Below are 16,872 nucleotides of genomic sequence, written 5' to 3'. Positions count from 1 at the left end.
GGAGGGCTGCAGAGCTATGCAGTTGTCACTGCAGTGGACAAAAAGCTGTGTCTGGGTTTACAGCCTCTGCTTTGCTGGGTCAGCATAGCCAAACAGGACTTTGCAGCAGCATTAAAAAGTTATTTCAAGATTTCTCCTTCACATTCCCCAAAAATTGCGCTGAGCTCCTGGCAGGCCAGCACTCCAAATGCAGTCTAGCCACAACCTCTCCACTTCTGATTTGTTTGCCATCAGCATAATCTTTCTTTCAGCTTTGAGCCTGCTTTATGAGACACAAATTCACTAGGAGGGATCTGAGATGTAGCCTGTGAAATCTCCCACCTTGAACTGGCATTGCTTCCTCCAACCATTTCTTTTCATTGCGGGGACTCAACAATTCCTGTCTGTGGTTGAGGATGGTCTCTCTTGCACTGGAAATCTGCAGTACAGGAAAACACACCGACTCCTCCATCCAAACTTTGATACAAAGGCTAGAAAAGATTCAGGTCCTCACAGAGATTCACCAGTCATACTTACTACTCCAGCTGAAAGTGATAAAAGCTGTTCTGTGTGGAGAAGCGATTAAGAGAAGCAAGAGAAAATTTCAGACAAAATTATCAGGCCATTGGAGAAAGTTCTTTAATGCAAAAACTACCTGCAGTTGAGTGATTCACAATTCATATAACAATTTAAATACTCATGTTTTTAAGTCCTTTATGAGTAAACCATGCAGAACACTGAGGAAAATGTAATCTAATAGAATTCTGCATTAGGACAGAGATGGACAAAATGACCTTTCCATGATCTACTCTGTCACTCACTGGTATAATTTCTGCTTGTAATTCATTATTCTGAAGCTGTTTACTGTTTTGTCTATGACAAGGGCAACTTCCATCAATGAGCTCTTGAATGTGGAATTCTTGGCTCGTTATCACAGGAAACCGAGATTCTCATTTGAATATTCACCCTCTTGCTCCTGTACACAGTACTTGATCCATCACTGAAAAGTTGACATTGTCTTTGGCACTGACGCTCTGTCGATCTGACATAACCTGAGAGATATTCAGGGTATGTTTTGCTACTTAGAGATAAACTACAGCACTTCAGTCATTAATAATTAAGTGTGACTATGCAATTGGATAGAAGATCTGCTTCTGTACCTGCAGGTTTGCATTTATTTTTACACTCAGCACACTGCTGTTGGAGATATACTGCAGGAACTCTGGGCAAATGGTTCAGTGTCTCTCCACTTACAGTAAGGACCAATACTTGCAATAATATGTATTAAGGAGGTCTTCTAGGAGAGAATAAATCAGACATTAAAGAAAGCTTGCTTGTAACTGAAATTTAATTGAAACAGTTTCTCTCAAAGCACTTTGTATCATTGTATCTTTTAGCTTCCAGAGTTTTGAGTCCTGCTTCTTCAGCCTCATTTAGGAAGGTAATATTTGAATCTTACCATGGAAAGAGAGCTTGCTAGGATCTCTCTCGTGGGCAATCTCTTATGGTTACATCCTGCACTGCGAATGGGGGTTTGCCAATTCTGCTGCCAGCTTTTACCCTTCTTAACAGCTCTGACAGCTCTGATCCTCTTACTCTTGGCACTTGCTTTAAGCAAGGTTCACATAAAGATGTTGGTGTCCAGTCCGTGCATTGTTGTGTCAAGCTGCTGTCAGTCTTCTGGATGACTGCTTAGCAAACAACCTCATTTTGTTATCCAGAGCCTGAACTTGATCATGATTGCTTGTTTGACTCTTGCTTCAAAAGATCAAGCTCTGTCACTTTCTGCCTCTTTTTCACTATCTGCACTAAGTTCTTGTCTTGCCTGCTGGTGTTAAACGTCTGCCAGGCTGGCCATTTCTCTCCTGCATGTTTGTAAGTGATGTAACAAGTAAACAAAACAAGTGTTTATTATTATTTTCTATTTCCTTGGGGGATAATGCAGGAACACAGTTGAAGTCAGCAGGTTACTACTGCAAAAGGCAATGGGAGCAGTGAATTGTTCAAATTCAGAAGCAAGTGAGGCTTCAAAGAACACTAACCAGCCTGGTGTGCTTTCTTGGTTTTTCCTAGTTCCTTAACATATAGCATCTTCTTCTGGGGAAAAAGGTGTTTAAGAGGGAAACCTTCTCATAAGGAAAAGAGGAAACACAAAACTTACAGAGGGAAGGGATAGGGCAGGTTCCTTCTGGAGCTTTAGAGAAGCTATGAATGTGACAAATATCTTTCACAAGGAAGACTTTCTAGCCTGGTTTATTTACAGTAAGAGCACAAAAGATGTCCTAATGAAGCTGTGAACTGGTGAGCCCTTGTGAGGCCAGAGGAGCACTGGGATAGCTCACTGTCTGAATGGGAGATGGGTGAGGATGCAATTCTCTGTCTCCCTTTAAAAGGCAGCAGTGATCTATGCAAACCACCCTGAATATCAAGGTTAGGGCAACCACATCAATGACAGGCTTTTAATGCAGGCTTCAAAATTTGCTCCCAGTAACATGGAATTTGAAAATGTTGTTCAGCACTCCTGTAATCAGGATTCTGTAACATCTTGGCACCTCAAGAGGGAAAGTTACCTTATAAATGACAAAGACTGTGTCTAAGACTGAGGGAAAATAGAAGAGAGAAGTCTCCAAAGCCCAGGACGACTCAAGCTTGTTACAAAACCAGAGCGATCATTCTAGTGTGAAGAAAACCTGAGCTTTGCATTAAAAATGTAAATGTGATTGAAACAGCATAACCAGATTAAATGGATTTGACCTCTAGAAGCATGAAAGATGGTCTAAATACAGTGAAACAGCAACAAATGGCTACACTTTCCTTTTCACTGCGTTATGCATCACAGGAAATTTATTTAAACAACAAAGACATTTCAAGCCACTGAGAGATTTGCATTTCTTTTACAAGAACTCACAGACAAAATAAGGCTGGTTTGGGAAAAAACATCATTTAAATGCCTAAAGGTACAGAAGAACTTAGAAACTGCTTTTCAATCTTGAATGTGACTGATTTACCCTCAGAAATTAAGCCCTAGCACACAGAACTAGCCAGGAGTGACTGAATCCTTCAATACAAGCCCACATCTCAACCTTCAGTACATTGCTGCCTTAAGGGAGCATTTGACAGACATTTCTTTCTGAGATTTTGGGATATTTTTTGAGTTACATTAACTCATATCAGTGCCACAGTCTGGTTCACTCCACTGCCATAGATCACCATACAAGTGCCACCATACCACCACAGCTGGTAGGGACAGACACCACCAACCAAACGAGATGTTAGCCAAACCCCAGCTCAGGATTTCAGAAGGCTGACAGTAACATGTTGTACGGAATAAATCCAAGAAGACAACACTCAGAAGCAAAGAAACAAACCAAAGTGTTGTGAGGGGGAATTGGGAATGATAACCAAGCAGTCCCGGCTAAGACTGGATTTTCATGCACTCACAGGGAAAATTCTGCTAGCGCTGTGCAACACTGTCCCTCTGGTTTCCAATTAGAGAGGCAGATCTTCAGGCAGCATTGCCATTAGGAACACTGAGTAAGGAGACTAATTTGGATTTTCTCATCATAGAATCATTGAATAACTTGGGGTAGAGGTCCCTGTCCAAAGCAGAGCTACCATCTCATGTAGGCCAGGTCACATATGTCCCTGTCCTGTTGAGTTTTGAAAATCTTCAAGGATGATGATTCTCCCCTTTCCTGGGTCCAGTTCCACTTTTGCATCAACCTCCCCATGAAACATTCTTTCTTTACATATATTTCCATGAAATGCTTCCATGTTGCCTCTCATATTTCACTGTGTATCTCTAAGAAGAGTCTGGCTTCACCTCCTCTCCTGCTCTCTTTGGGTGGTGGAAAGGAGCAGCAAGGTCTTCCTCAGATTTCTGTTCTTCAGCTCCCTCAGCCCCCTTTACTCGACCTGTGCACCAGCCCAAATACCTTGGAGGGCCCAATTTATCAGTGATTCACCCCTTGATTTAGGAGATCCAAAACTGAATGTGACATTTCAGATGCTGCTTTGTATGCACCAAGTAGCGGGGGGGGGAAGGAAGATTTAGTTCCAGATGATTTCACACAACCTCATTTCTTGAAGTCATTAAACACATATAAAATGCTACAATTAAACCTGCTCTTCTAAAACCAGTGTTTTTTCCTTCCCCTTATATCAGTAACATGGCAAAGAACTGTAACTGAAATAAATTTGAAAGCTGGTACCTGAGAGCTCCTGTGGCAAAAGAGAAATGCATGTGGCATGAAAAAGCCCACAACACAAGAATAATTTTTTTTCTCTGATCTTTTATTTTCCAAAAGGAGTAAGAAACAGAATAATATTTGGACAATGGTTAGATATACAGAGTGGCACTAAAACTGTGTGGCAATCAGCACAAGCAGAGATTATGATCTTCAGCAAGGCTAAGGTGCTAACCCAGTTCTGTTCAAGCCCGTTGATGTTGATGTGCACAGCATTAGAAAACTCAGTTGTTCTGGGCTTTAGGTCTGAGCATGAATGAAACCTGAGCTACCTCCTAAACTTAACCACATGCAGATCAGTTGCAGCTCTAATTTAGAAGGCCTGCAAGTGCTGTGGCCTCAGTGCAGCAGTGCTGAGCTGCACAGTCCTCACACAGCTGCTGAAAACCAACAGCAGAGTTAAGCATGGACTGAGTCTTCAGGAGGATCCAGACAATGGTTCTGCTGAATGAGGAGGATTCTCCTGCAGAACAGACTGAGCAGGATGTGTCTGAGAGCTTCAGACAGGCTTTGTGCTGCACCAGTGTGTGCCCAAGTTAGTGAGGGAGCCACTAAAAAGTGATGATCTTGGTTATTTTAAAAATCTCAGTATATTTATCCAGTTATTTAGAATTTAAATACACTGCTTTGGCTGGGCTCGTACCATTGTTCTGGACACTTCGTAAGAACTTTTTTCTAATTTTTTACTGGAAACTCCAAAAACCTATTTCAAAGACCATGAAGGAGTAGTGAATAAAATCAGAATTTAATTTAATCTTGTCTACTGTATATATGTTTATGCCAGAAGGCCTCACCTATTTGTTTAATCACAGATGGGGAAATTAGCACTATTTGATCTCACTGATCAGAACTAAAAGTATCAGTGTAATAATTCAATTTTCATGCTCTGTCATGTAGGAAAAACTTTATAATTTGTTCAGCTAAATACAAATTTAAAATAAATAGATTTCTTGAAATTATCAGTAAACAGAAATAGTATATAAAATAAAACTTATGTAGAAAAATAAAGGCTAGATTCTGAATTATTTATTGAAACATATTAAAATTACTAATCACTAATTTTTTACCATTTATGGGCTCTCCTAAGTGTTTCTTTCCTCTTCACACGTTTGTTGTTGAATGCTTTTAATAAAGCAGGCACTGAACAGGCATCACCACTATCACCACAGAAGATACCAAGATTTTGATTTGCTATCAGTACCTGGTGCCAGCACTGGCTTTCTTCTGTCCTGCACATCCCAGCTCACTGCAGAGATAAGATCTGGCTGGTCCCAGCAGCATGCTTCCAGGGGAATTCTTATTAAGCACAAGGCTGTGCCAGGATGAAGGTATTGGGGGCCCTTCCTCTTTTCTAATGTGACCCTGATGCCATCAGTCAGTGCTGGAGAAATGCCAGCCCTGGAGCTGGGATCTGGCACCGCACTCTCCTGTTCCTCCTTACCAGTGTTTCACAAGGGCTCAGGGCACGCAGAGAGATGCAGATAACAAACCATGACCATCAGCTCATGTATCTACCATTTAAACATCTTAAATGCACACACTGAGCAGCATCAGGTTTCCTGTTGAAGAACTGGCTGGACAGAAACCAACAGCAACAAGTTGATACAGCACCATGGCTTTTTTCCTGAGCGGTAAAAGCAGGACGATATAAATTTATCATACTGCTAAATTGAGGAAAACAAGGGCATGCTTCTAGGAGCTTTCTGCTTTATTAAGTAAATATCTCCTCATTCATGCGGAAAATTTTTTCCAATTTGGCTAAATAATTAATCACCAAAGAGTGACTGGTGATTAATGAACACTGTGATGACTTTCTGAGGTGTATGTTCATCACGACAATTTTCTTTCATCCCAGTGATTTGTGCTGGTGTTACTGACAAAATATGATGACAAAGGCTCTGCAGTGTCTGTGGTGATACAGACATTCCAATGATACAAATCTGCCCATTTTAGAACTTCCAGGAGGTGAGATGGGGTCCCCACCTAATCCTGGGAAGGAGCATCTATCCCCTGGGCATCAGTGCAGCAGCCTGGCAATGAGTGACCAATTTCTTATTCTCCCAAGTGCACTGTAGTAAGAGCTCTCTTTTCCCAGTGGAAGGAGCTGGTTTATTTGCAACAAGCCAAACCACCCTGTAACCACCCCTGCTGTAACACCCTTTCACACTGCTTAGAGATGTAAAGAGGCTGTGAGTAAATAAAAACAGATTCCCAAAATGCACTGAATCAAACACTCAGTTCTGCACTACTTAAGAAGCCAAGCTGATTGTGTTACATTTAAAACTCATTATGAGGATGGTATTTCTCTCCTGTGGATGAAGCTGAGCAGGAACCTTCATGCTGTGGAGGAGCACGTGCCCTGCCATGCCAACCATTTAGAAACACAGGAGAGGATGACAAATTCACATAGCCTTAGCTGTTGCAGTCTGAAATTAGGGCATGCAGATCCACATGGAAGTAATTTTAAGATCTCACTATGAATTTTGAAAAGCCCCAAAGCTGATCTGCACCAGTTCCACACAAAATTCCTCCAGAAATGTATTCATGGGACTATTTCATTGTGAGACATCAAAATGAGATATTCTCTCTCCTTTGCTGTAAAGGCAGGAGCTGGGTTATAGCAAGGTCCAGCTGTAATGAATAAGGAGCACTGTAATGGCAGTGGGGAAACATCTCTATATCACTGTGAGATGGCACACACTACAGCTCTAGAAATCCACCTCTAAAACTTCTCATTTGTTACGTAGATATTTCTGCTTAAGGTCTATTTTGTGCACTTAGCCTTTCCTATACACTTTTACTTAATGCCTTAAAACTGGAGCTACTAACTCCAATGAGCTCTAAGGGGGTGAGGATTAACCACCCAATTCTGCTAGGAGGGAGTATACATTTTTATCATTTAAGTGATATTTTCCTCAATAGAAGCCCATTCTCATCTTATTCCCTTCTGTAATGATTTCCAGCTGATGCAGAAATACTCCAAGTACCAGACTGTTATGGTGTGTACAAGTTGCTGTTGACTATGCTCTTGTAGACAAGAGAATTTCATACAAGTCTGAAGTTGCTGGAATCTCAAAGCATGAGTCACTGCTCTGCCTTTCAGACTGTTTGAAGCACTTGGGGGGTTATGTTTCAGAGGAGGGACGTGCACAGAGACAAAATGTCCATTGCCAGCCTCGCTGCCAAGGTGTAAGACTGGGATTGTGAATTCTCTAAAGAGGATATTTTCTCTTAGACAAGTGAAAGGCTGCTAAACCACTCAACTGAAGACATTTTTCATGGCCTCCCAGTGGAAACATGGATTCCCCTATTCCTACACTACATGGCTTGACACATGCCAAAGAGAAGAAAATCCCTTCCCTTGTTATAAAACCCTCTATTTCCTACCTGCATTGGATCCTGCTGAAACCTGCTCCAAATTTTGTTGGAACACCTCAATCCTAAACAGTCAGTCAAGAGCTCTGGGCTTTGTCAGAGATCACACCTCAAAGAACTCACTAGGTTCAGCATCTCTCAACCTTCTGCCATAAGCAGCTCCTGCAACATGAACCAGCAGAATTTCTGCTGAAAGACTGCACAAATTATCCTGTAACAAATAGAAGAGATGATAAATTGTCTTTGACTCCTGAGGGCACAAGACCCCAGAGATGGGCCTGGTGGGAAGAAGAGGGCTATTAACAGCCCAAATTCTTTATATTGCAGGAGGACCCTGTTACCCATCTCTCTTGTCTCTCTCTCAAGCTGGTGTATTCCAGCTCCTTTGTTTCAAGCTTACAGATTTTATGCTCAGATAAAAGGTTTGCTGATGAACTGAAATAATTTTTGGTGACCAAGCAAAGTAGGACATGCCCAAGAATAAAGAAAAACAAAGTAATTTCAGCTCTGCCAGTCCTTCCCTTGCAATGTCAAAAACTTTATTGATTAGCAATTGGAAAAAAGAGTGATGTCAGCTTACTACACAGTTTCCTGGGCTCCCTTCTGAGGGCACTCCTCAGTTCTTTCTCAATTAATGTGACAGCTGGGGAGAGTAAGCATTTTTATTGGTAAGTTAAGAAATGCCTCCATCAAGAGTTTTATTCTAATATCGCAGTAAGTGCACAATACTTGAGTTTTGGATTAAATTTTTTTTTCCTCTTTTTTTCTCAGCATTAGAAAACCATCAGTTCCTTTGCTTTGTGTTACTCAGTAACATTTTCCAGCCTTTTGCCTTTTTTGATTTTAGGCAGATTCCTAAGAGCATCTTATAATCAGGACTGTAATCCTCCAACCTCCCTTACATCTGTCATTTTCCTGAATGGTCTTAAAAATAAAATGAGAATGATTCAATTAATGGTTTAGGGGGATTTTTACATAAGGCAGAGCATTTCTTCAGCATTAGAAAATGCATGGCACAAATCATTAGTATTTCCCTCTATGAGTAAGAGAAAAAAAAAATTAAGGCAAGAAAAATGGCTGTAGATTTAATGTGCCAATGCCTTTCAGATCCTTTTGTTTCCTGGTTTTGGTTTTGTGAATGAAACTTAGCAACATCCAGGATCCCACCAAGTGTCACAGAAAAATTTGAAATTCATCACATCTCATAAAACCTACAGATTGAATAGAAATCATCTTCAGTGTAGGAAGAACTTGGCCCAAAGTCCAGTGAGCTCAAAGAGAGGATTTGGGGTCAGTAGCATTCAGATTGATTTGAAATAAGCGAGGTTGCTGGTTTCAATATCACCACTGCTAAAAGGTATCAGGCTTCAAAAGTGACCAAGCCACTGAGATGTATTTGATTTCCTCACCTTCATTTTGGGAATACTCAGTTCTTGAGTACTCAGGCTAGAATAAGGTCATTTATTTTTTAACTTTTCTCTGAAGTGAGGAGAGCTGGATGTTTTCTTTCAAAAACAAAATATACATCTAAGCAAAGACCACCTGCAATCAGAGCTGATCCAGTCATCATCTGAGTCCAGGCTCCACAGAAATAATTGCAGGCTCTACACAAACCCCCAAATATCAGGAGATTTGCAATTGCACCAGGAAAAAGGGGACTAGACTCTTAAACACCCTGGTCACTTGAATTTAAGGTTTTGGCAATTCTTATCTGCTAGAGCTCCTCTTTAAACCAACATAATAAATAAAGGACCAAACCCCATCTTTCACACTCAGCTGCACTCAGGGTGTAACCACAAACTTCAGAGTGTAGAGGAGGGGTCTGTCTGTGCACTGTGTACAGCTGCTGCCTCATCAGAAAAGCTTTCTGCCTTCTTCACTATCTGAGCGGAGTTTGCAAAACTGAGCTCTTGGATCTGCATTTGCATCACACTTTCTGGCTGCATATCCACCAGCTTCAACACTCCTTTGTGATTTTGTATCCTGCAGATCCAGGAGAAACCAAGGGAGCTTGATACTTGCAGAGGCACGCTGTAACTCTGAAAGGGGACTAAAGAAAACTATGTAATTATGGGAGTGTGAGACATTCCTGACTGCTCTTACTCTCCAGCAATCTGCCTTGGCCATCAGTGAAGCACTTCTTCATTTCACTCTTTCTCTTGACCAGACCAAATGGAAGAGCCAACACGGTGCCTTGATCTCCATTGTTTGTCTCTTTTTCATGCTTCACCCATTTTGACAATCTCCCCCATATTCCACAGGTAAGCACCCTGGAGAACTCACATCAGGTATGAAGTTGTATGCCAGACAAATGGGAAAGGATAGACTGAAGAGGAAAACCACAACCTTCTTTAATTTGTTACCTAATTCATTTGTCAATCTAATGTCTCTTACAACCTCTGGGTTAGCCAAGCCATAAAACAAAACAGATCCCTGGTTACATTTGTGCAGCAGATTTGTCTCTTTCTTCTGAGCTCATTAAAACAACTGCTTTCATCTCATTAGATTGCTAAAACATTTCCAACAGGACTAGATGTGTCATGTCAGAATATGACAGGCAAATTTCTTTTGAGGTTTTAAAACTGGGTTGGAAGAGGAGAAGCTATGCAGTTCACTGTTGTCACTGAAAGATATTTTTACTTTTATGAGTCCCTAAAACAAGAAACAAATTAAGATCTGTCAAGGAAAAAGAAAAAACACAAACCCAAAATGTATTCCATCTTGCCTCCTAATATTGTTACTGCTTTTGTCTGAAATCTCTCTCAGTCTAATAACAAGAACTTGAAATATAAAAGAAGGAACTACGGTTGTTAATGTTTTGGCACAATTAAAAATCCAAGAGGAAGGAAATAAATGCTGAAAACATGATTAGTCTTTGCAACTACAAGCCACAATGAACAGCCTTACTCTCCTCTATTCCCAGCTCTTATTCTTGCCTGCTTCAGGAGCAAGCTCCCTGTGCTTTGCCACTGCAAATTGTGGAACATGACACCCACAGCGTCCACAGATACAAGAAAGCATCTGTGAAGGTGGGGAAAAACGTTGCTGTGAGGAGAGAGCCCCCTCCTACAGCAGCCTCCACTGGGATGATCTCTGACACCCTGGCAGGAGACCCTGCCTTGCTCGGGGTGGGTAACACTGCCCAGCTGCCATCCCAACATCCCAGAGCTGCCCCAGCAGGCAGTTTGCTACTGCTTTCCCTGCAGGTTCCACTGCCAAAACAGCCCCACCAGAGCCTCCTCCCTGCTGCGTCCGTGTGCCACATGCACGGTGCCAAATCCGCACCCACGGCAGAGAGCGCTGGGGCAGGTCCTGGGAGAATGGCACAACTTCATTGGGAAGGCTGCAGCCCTTTCCCCTGCTAATTGAAACCCAGCTCAAATACTGCCCAGGTGCAGCCTGTCGCTGCCCTACTTTGGGCTTTAAATCACAGAAATCCTGGAAAACAGCAGGAGACAAGTAAGGATGAGGATGGCTTGGCCTGACCTGGTGCTCCAGTGAGGTTTGTGCCTCTGGGTTGCCAGCTCCCACCATGATCAAACAGCTCCCAGATGGAAGCAGAGCCGAGTGGGGCTCTGCACCCAGTGCCAGAAGAGCTGTGCTGGGGAGTGGGACAGACCATGAAGGCACAGTTTGCAGCCCTGTCCCTGGGAAGATGCTGCAGAGGCGAAGCAATTCTGTGCTGTTAGCCCCTGTGGGGTGAAGTATTCCTGGGGGAAGGGGCTGCAAGTGTGAAATCACTAAGGATTTGAGACACAGACATGCAGCAAAGAGCACTGAAGTGGGTGTTCACAACACATCATTTCATTTCAACGGCATTTGGCATCAAATTGCTGCAAAACCAGTGGGCGGGGACTGCTTCTCACTGAAGAAGTTCATTAGATTATAAGTAATTTGGTTACATAGAGAGCAAGTAGAACCTGGGGCTGTTTTGAGGGGCTTTTTGAAAAAGGTCAGAACAATGTATCAGCCGGCTGTTGGGACTGATGGCTGCTGGGGAGAAGATAGTAGATATTTCAAGATAAACACTGTATACTAGTGTATTTTTCTCCTTATTGTATATTTCCACCCTTCTCATACTTAACATAAAAGACATTTTGTGAAAATGACTGGCACGGCAGAGAAACCTATCAACTGAGTTACTGCCAGCACTTCTGGTGAAGAGGCACATAGCTGCTCTGGAGGACATGCAGGGCTGGAAGCTCTGGCATCTTGTGAAAAGGAGCTGGACCCAATCTCTGTGCCCAGCTCAGCAGGGGACAGAAGCTGCTACTTCTGCAAAAGCAAAATCCAAAACCAAAACCCAAGCCCCGATATTTTTCCTGTGGGCAGGTGAAGCCATGTCTCCTCTGGAGTGCCACACCTATTGCTAGCCCCTTGTTTGGGAAGGTGAAATATTGCCCTGGCTCACCAACCAGAACAGTGGCTGCTGAGTAGGTGGCAGGACATTGTTTTTGAAGCCATGCCAGCTAAGTCAGCCTCTCTGCGTAAGCACCATTAAACACTGGGTTCCCTGGAAGCCTGGTGCTGATGGCAGCGGATGGTGTCCCCACCCGAGCAGTCCAGCCCTGCTCACCACTGGATTGTGTCACAGATTTAAGTGTCATGCTAAGCAGTGAGAGATGGAGATATGCTTGGTGTCCTGCTCTGCTGAGGCTTCTGATGAACAAGCATATTCACCAGAGTTTTAAGTCCCCACAAAAATATCCTAAAATAACATCAGTCTCTATTTCATGCTACAATCCAGGTATTACAAAAAAAGAAGATTATAAATTCCAAATTCTGCATGTGCTCAACATTTATTTGAATACACAAGATGTAAAAAATATTAATATCCATTGCACTCCTATATTGTGAATTTACTGAGAGGGGGTGGTGTGAGTGGAAGATGAATTTCTCTCACCATCTAGCTTAGATTTTAAAGGAAAGCCTGAGCTTTGCTTGGTTACAGATGGTTTTTAGATTAAGCTGAGTGAAAACAGAATCTGGACACAGCCTGATTCTGAATGCTGTGGCACACTCTGGAGTCTCATTGGCTTGCATGGCACAACCATGCCTTTCAGAACGGTTCCTCTGACTAGCTTGGCTCCGACCCTTCATTTTGAGGCATGGGTTAAAGCATCTGGACTGCAGGACTGGTTGTGAAAAAATACAGCAAAATTAATCAGCCAGGGTGGAATAGTCAAAGTGCAAGGCTGAAGGGTGTCAAAACAACCATGGGTGCTAAGAAAAGTGTCATTCCTAGCCTGTGTTGCCACTGTTTAGGATGTACATTCCAGACTCCAGTTCCACCTCTCTGTCATTCACCAGTACCTCTTGGTTTGATCGATAACCCCCCATTCACCAACTAAAAGGTATCTCCAAATATTTCCACTAAAAAATCCTGAATTACGTTTACAAATCCTTATCTACATCCTGGCTACACTCTCAAATTACTGTAATTTCTAGTTTTTCTCCTGCTACCTAACATTTCGAGGATTAACTGGGCAGTGTGTAACCTCTTCTAGTCCTATGTAACAATGTCTGCTCTCTGTTCCTTTGTCTTAGCATTCTCCAATCTGCCTCTAGATTCCTGTGCTTGTTTCAAGGCAATATCCAAGTGTGAAGCTGCTTGAGCCATTCATGAGGATGAGATTTATTATCTAGAAGCACACCAATAATACAGTATTAAAAAAAAAAATAGCACTCTTTCATCAAAATCTAATGAACATGCGATTTAATCTTTATTAAGAATTCATTAGGTTCTCAGCAAGGCTGTCTAATGGAGCTTGACCAGGTGAAATGCTAATGCCTAGATTATATTTAAATTAATTTTGGGCAGTGTTGGTTTCCCCGTCGCTCTCGCGGCACCCGCGGCTGTGCGGCTCCCTCCAGATGCTGCTGCCGTGCTCATGGCAACACCGCTGTCCCCACCCCAGCCTCCGCGCACTCCACTGGAGTTTCCACACTCACAGATGCCTCCCAGTTTCCAGCACTATAAGCCCATCCATCATAGCAGCTTCCTTGATGTTTTCACATTAGGTACAAAGCTGCAAGCCTGGCATGCCTTACTTTGAGTAGTTTTAATGAAATGCGTGTGTATATATATACATATATATATACACACACACACACACACAAAATGGGTATATTTCAGCCCTCAACATACCAATCTAGTCCAGCAAACAGGTTATTATCTTGATGTGATTTGCTTCAAAAAACAAGAGCTCTGTTCTTTGGAAAACAAGAGTGATTGTATGCTTATTGTGTAGCCAGTGTGGCCACTGCCACCCTCCTGCCTATGGGCTCTACGCGTGCACTCTGCTGTTGTAGTTCCTACAGCCTCTCCCTTCAACCAAAACCCATCGCCCGCCATTCCAGCATGCTTCTGCAGAAGCAATTCCTAGAGATTAAATAATTTATTGGTGTTCATCTGCAGCGACATGTCTCCTGATCCACCTTCTGCTCACAAACAAGAGCAAACCAAACCTACCCCACCCCAGACCCAAATCAACTGTGGGGGTGAAAGGGAGAAAAGCCCCCTTTCAAACAGTGAAAGGGGATAATCAGAGCCTACAGAAGCAGGGTACACAAACGTCAGTGGGAAAAGGCACGGACACCACTGTGCACTAGAGGCAAGTCTCCTCATAATGAGACCTCCCAGCCCCGCAGCGCCTTGGGAAAAGCACAGCCTCAGGCGGGGATGATGGTTTCATTGAACCCCCGAGGGGTGGGCACAGCGGCCACGGAGCTGATACAGAAATATCCGGGTCACCTGCTGAACCACCCTGCCTGGAGGGAAGCTGGGCTGAAGGCCCAGATCTGCCCCCGTGGTGCACACACACGCACACACACATGCACACCCACATTCACACCCACTCTCTCACACACACTCATACACACAGGCACACACTCACACCCATATTCACACAGACTCACACACACACTCTCACACACACACACACTCATACACACAGGCACACACTCACACCCATATTCACACACACTCACACACACACTTATACACACAGGCACACATTCACACACACACACACACACACTCACACCCATATTCACACACACTCTCACACACACACAGACTCACACCCACATTCACACACACACTCACACCCACATTCACACATGCACACACGCACACCCGGGGCGGCTACGGGAGCTCAGGGCTGCAGGTCACGACGGGCACGGGCCCCTCTGCTTATTCCGGAGCCCCTCAGGCTCCTCCCGGCCCCTCCGGAGGCAGCCGAGCGCGGTTCGAGCCCCCGCCCGGCGCTGTCCAGCACGAACCGCCTGAACGCCGCGCCGGGAGCCGCCCGCGGCCCGCGCAGCCCCGGGTCCCCGCGCCGGGACCTGCGCCCCGCTCCCCGCGTCCCATCCATACCCCTCTCTGAGCCTCTGCCCCTCGCTAAGCAACCCCGGTCCGGGGGGGCCCCTCCCAGGCACGGATCCCTCTGCAACCACCAGCATCGCAAAGCGGCAACCGCTCCCAGCTGAAATCCAGACCCTGAACCAGCGCCCAGGCTCGTTCCGTGATGGCGCCCGCCTCCAACCAGCCCGTCATGTTTGTAGCGGTGGGAGGACGGGGAATTTCATTGTATTTTAATTTTTTTTTTAAATAGGTGGGGGGAGAATAGTCGCACCACGGGTGTACCTCCACCTCTATTAGCCTTCCCTGCACCTGCTTTCCTACGCGGTGCATTTACACGTGCCACGGGGATGCTTGGAAGAGACCTTGCGGTGGGGCTCTTCACTGCTGTTTATTACACGGTTACACCTAATTAAACACAGAAAAAAGGGTGTGGGAAGCCCCAGCGAGGAGCAGAGCCGAGTACCATAGGGAGACTCGGATCCCAGAGCAGGAGAGGTTTGAATGAGATGAATGGCCAAGCTCGTCGTTCATTAATTAAAAGAAGAAGGTACCAGCTCAATAAAAGGGGCTTTCAGCGATAGGGAGCCTTAGTTTAAATCCGCAGAGCCGGCAGATAACACCCCGACATTAAGCTTAAGTGACAGCGGCTCGCTTCCCGGGGACATCTGCGCCGAGGGGGAAGGTGGGCAGCCGGCCTCGCTGCACGGCCGCCGGGGGCGAGGCCTCGGGGCGCCGCTTCAGCACCAGCGGGCCCTGGACAGCGCCGGGAGCGGCGGCGGCCCCGCCGCGCTGTGCCTGCGCGGTCCCCTCAGGTAAACATGGCGCCCGCGGCCCTCGCTCACCTCCGCGAGCCCCCGCCCCGCTCTCCCGCCCCGCACCGCCGCTCCCTCGCTCCCCCCGCGGGACTTACTTCATTTGCTTCACGATGGTGCTTTTTCCCGACTCTCCGGCTCCTGTTGGAAGAGAGATGAGGTGGGATAAGCACGGGGGAAGAGGAGGAGGAAGAGGGGAGCGATGGGGGGCGACCGGCGGGTTCTCACCGAGCAGGAGTAGTTTCACGTCTTTGGCCGCGCTGATCCCGTCCTCCTTCAGGTTCTTCTCGATGGCCTTGCTCCGCTCCAGGGCGGCTCTTTCCTCAGCACTCAGGGTACATCCCATGGCGGCGATGAAAATTTAAAAAAAAAAATGAAAAAAAAAAAAAAAAAGGGGAGGGGGGATGCAGCCCCCGCCGCCTCGACTGGCTCCCGCGGGCAGAAAGGAGGAGGCGGCCGGGAGGCAATAAAAGAATTAAAGCAAATGGCCGTGAGGCTCCGGGTAGCACAGCGCCTCCGCGGCGGGGCTCCCGGCTCCCTCCTGCCCCTCTCTCCCCGCGCCCGAGCGCTCAGTGCATCCAGCGGGGCTGCAGCGGGCACCGCGAGCTCTTCCCGGCCGGGAGGCGGAGGCGGAGGCGGGGGAGGAGGTGGAGGAGAAGGAGGAGGAAACGGGTTGGCGGCGGGGGAGGGTGCGTCCCTCTCCCGTGCTCCCGACTGTCGCTGTCCCCTCCTCGGCGGGCGGCGGCGGAGCCGAATGGAGGCGCGGGAGCGGCGGCGGGCGGGCGGGCAGGCGGGAGGGAGGAGGGAGCGCGGGGGCGCGCCTGGCTGCGCGCTCCCGCCGGCCTCGCCCGTGACGCGCGCGGCTCGCGCATGCTCGGGGCCGCCCCACCCGGGCCCGGGCCCGCTCCCGCTGCCCGCGGCGGGGCCGCCGCTCCTCATGGGCGGGGGTCGCGGTCCCGGGGCCCGGCCCCTCGCCTGTCCCCGAACGGGAGAGGCCGCGGCTTGGGCTGCTGCCCCCCGTTCCCGGTGACTCAGAGCTGGGGTCTGCCTTGGTGGACGGTCTAAAGGGGAAGCCGTACGAGGAGTGGCTGAG

General features: G+C 46.1%; 1 protein-coding gene across 2 annotated transcripts in view; it reads right to left on the bottom strand.

Annotated features, from left to right (window-relative positions):
* Nucleotides 1-16,496, bottom strand: part of GNAO1 (G protein subunit alpha o1) — a 141,231-nt gene extending 124,735 nt beyond the window's left edge. For both annotated transcript variants that reach the window (XM_059481176.1, XM_059481175.1), the window contains exons 1-2: nt 16,008-16,496; nt 15,878-15,920 (exon numbers count right to left, since the gene is read on the bottom strand). In XM_059481176.1, the coding sequence (XP_059337159.1) occupies nt 15,878-15,920; nt 16,008-16,125 (161 nt within the window). In that variant the 5' untranslated portion in view covers nt 16,126-16,496. The remainder of the gene's footprint in view (nt 1-15,877; nt 15,921-16,007) is intronic.
* Between the last annotated feature and the right edge of the window lie 376 nt (nt 16,497-16,872).

The sequence above is a fragment of the Ammospiza nelsoni genome, chromosome 13 (assembly GCF_027579445.1).
Source record: "Ammospiza nelsoni isolate bAmmNel1 chromosome 13, bAmmNel1.pri, whole genome shotgun sequence".
In the NCBI taxonomy this organism is placed as follows: Eukaryota; Metazoa; Chordata; class Aves; order Passeriformes; family Passerellidae; genus Ammospiza; species Ammospiza nelsoni.
Note: the sequence above shows the minus strand (reverse complement) of the source record. Positions and strands in the feature narration are given on the sequence as shown.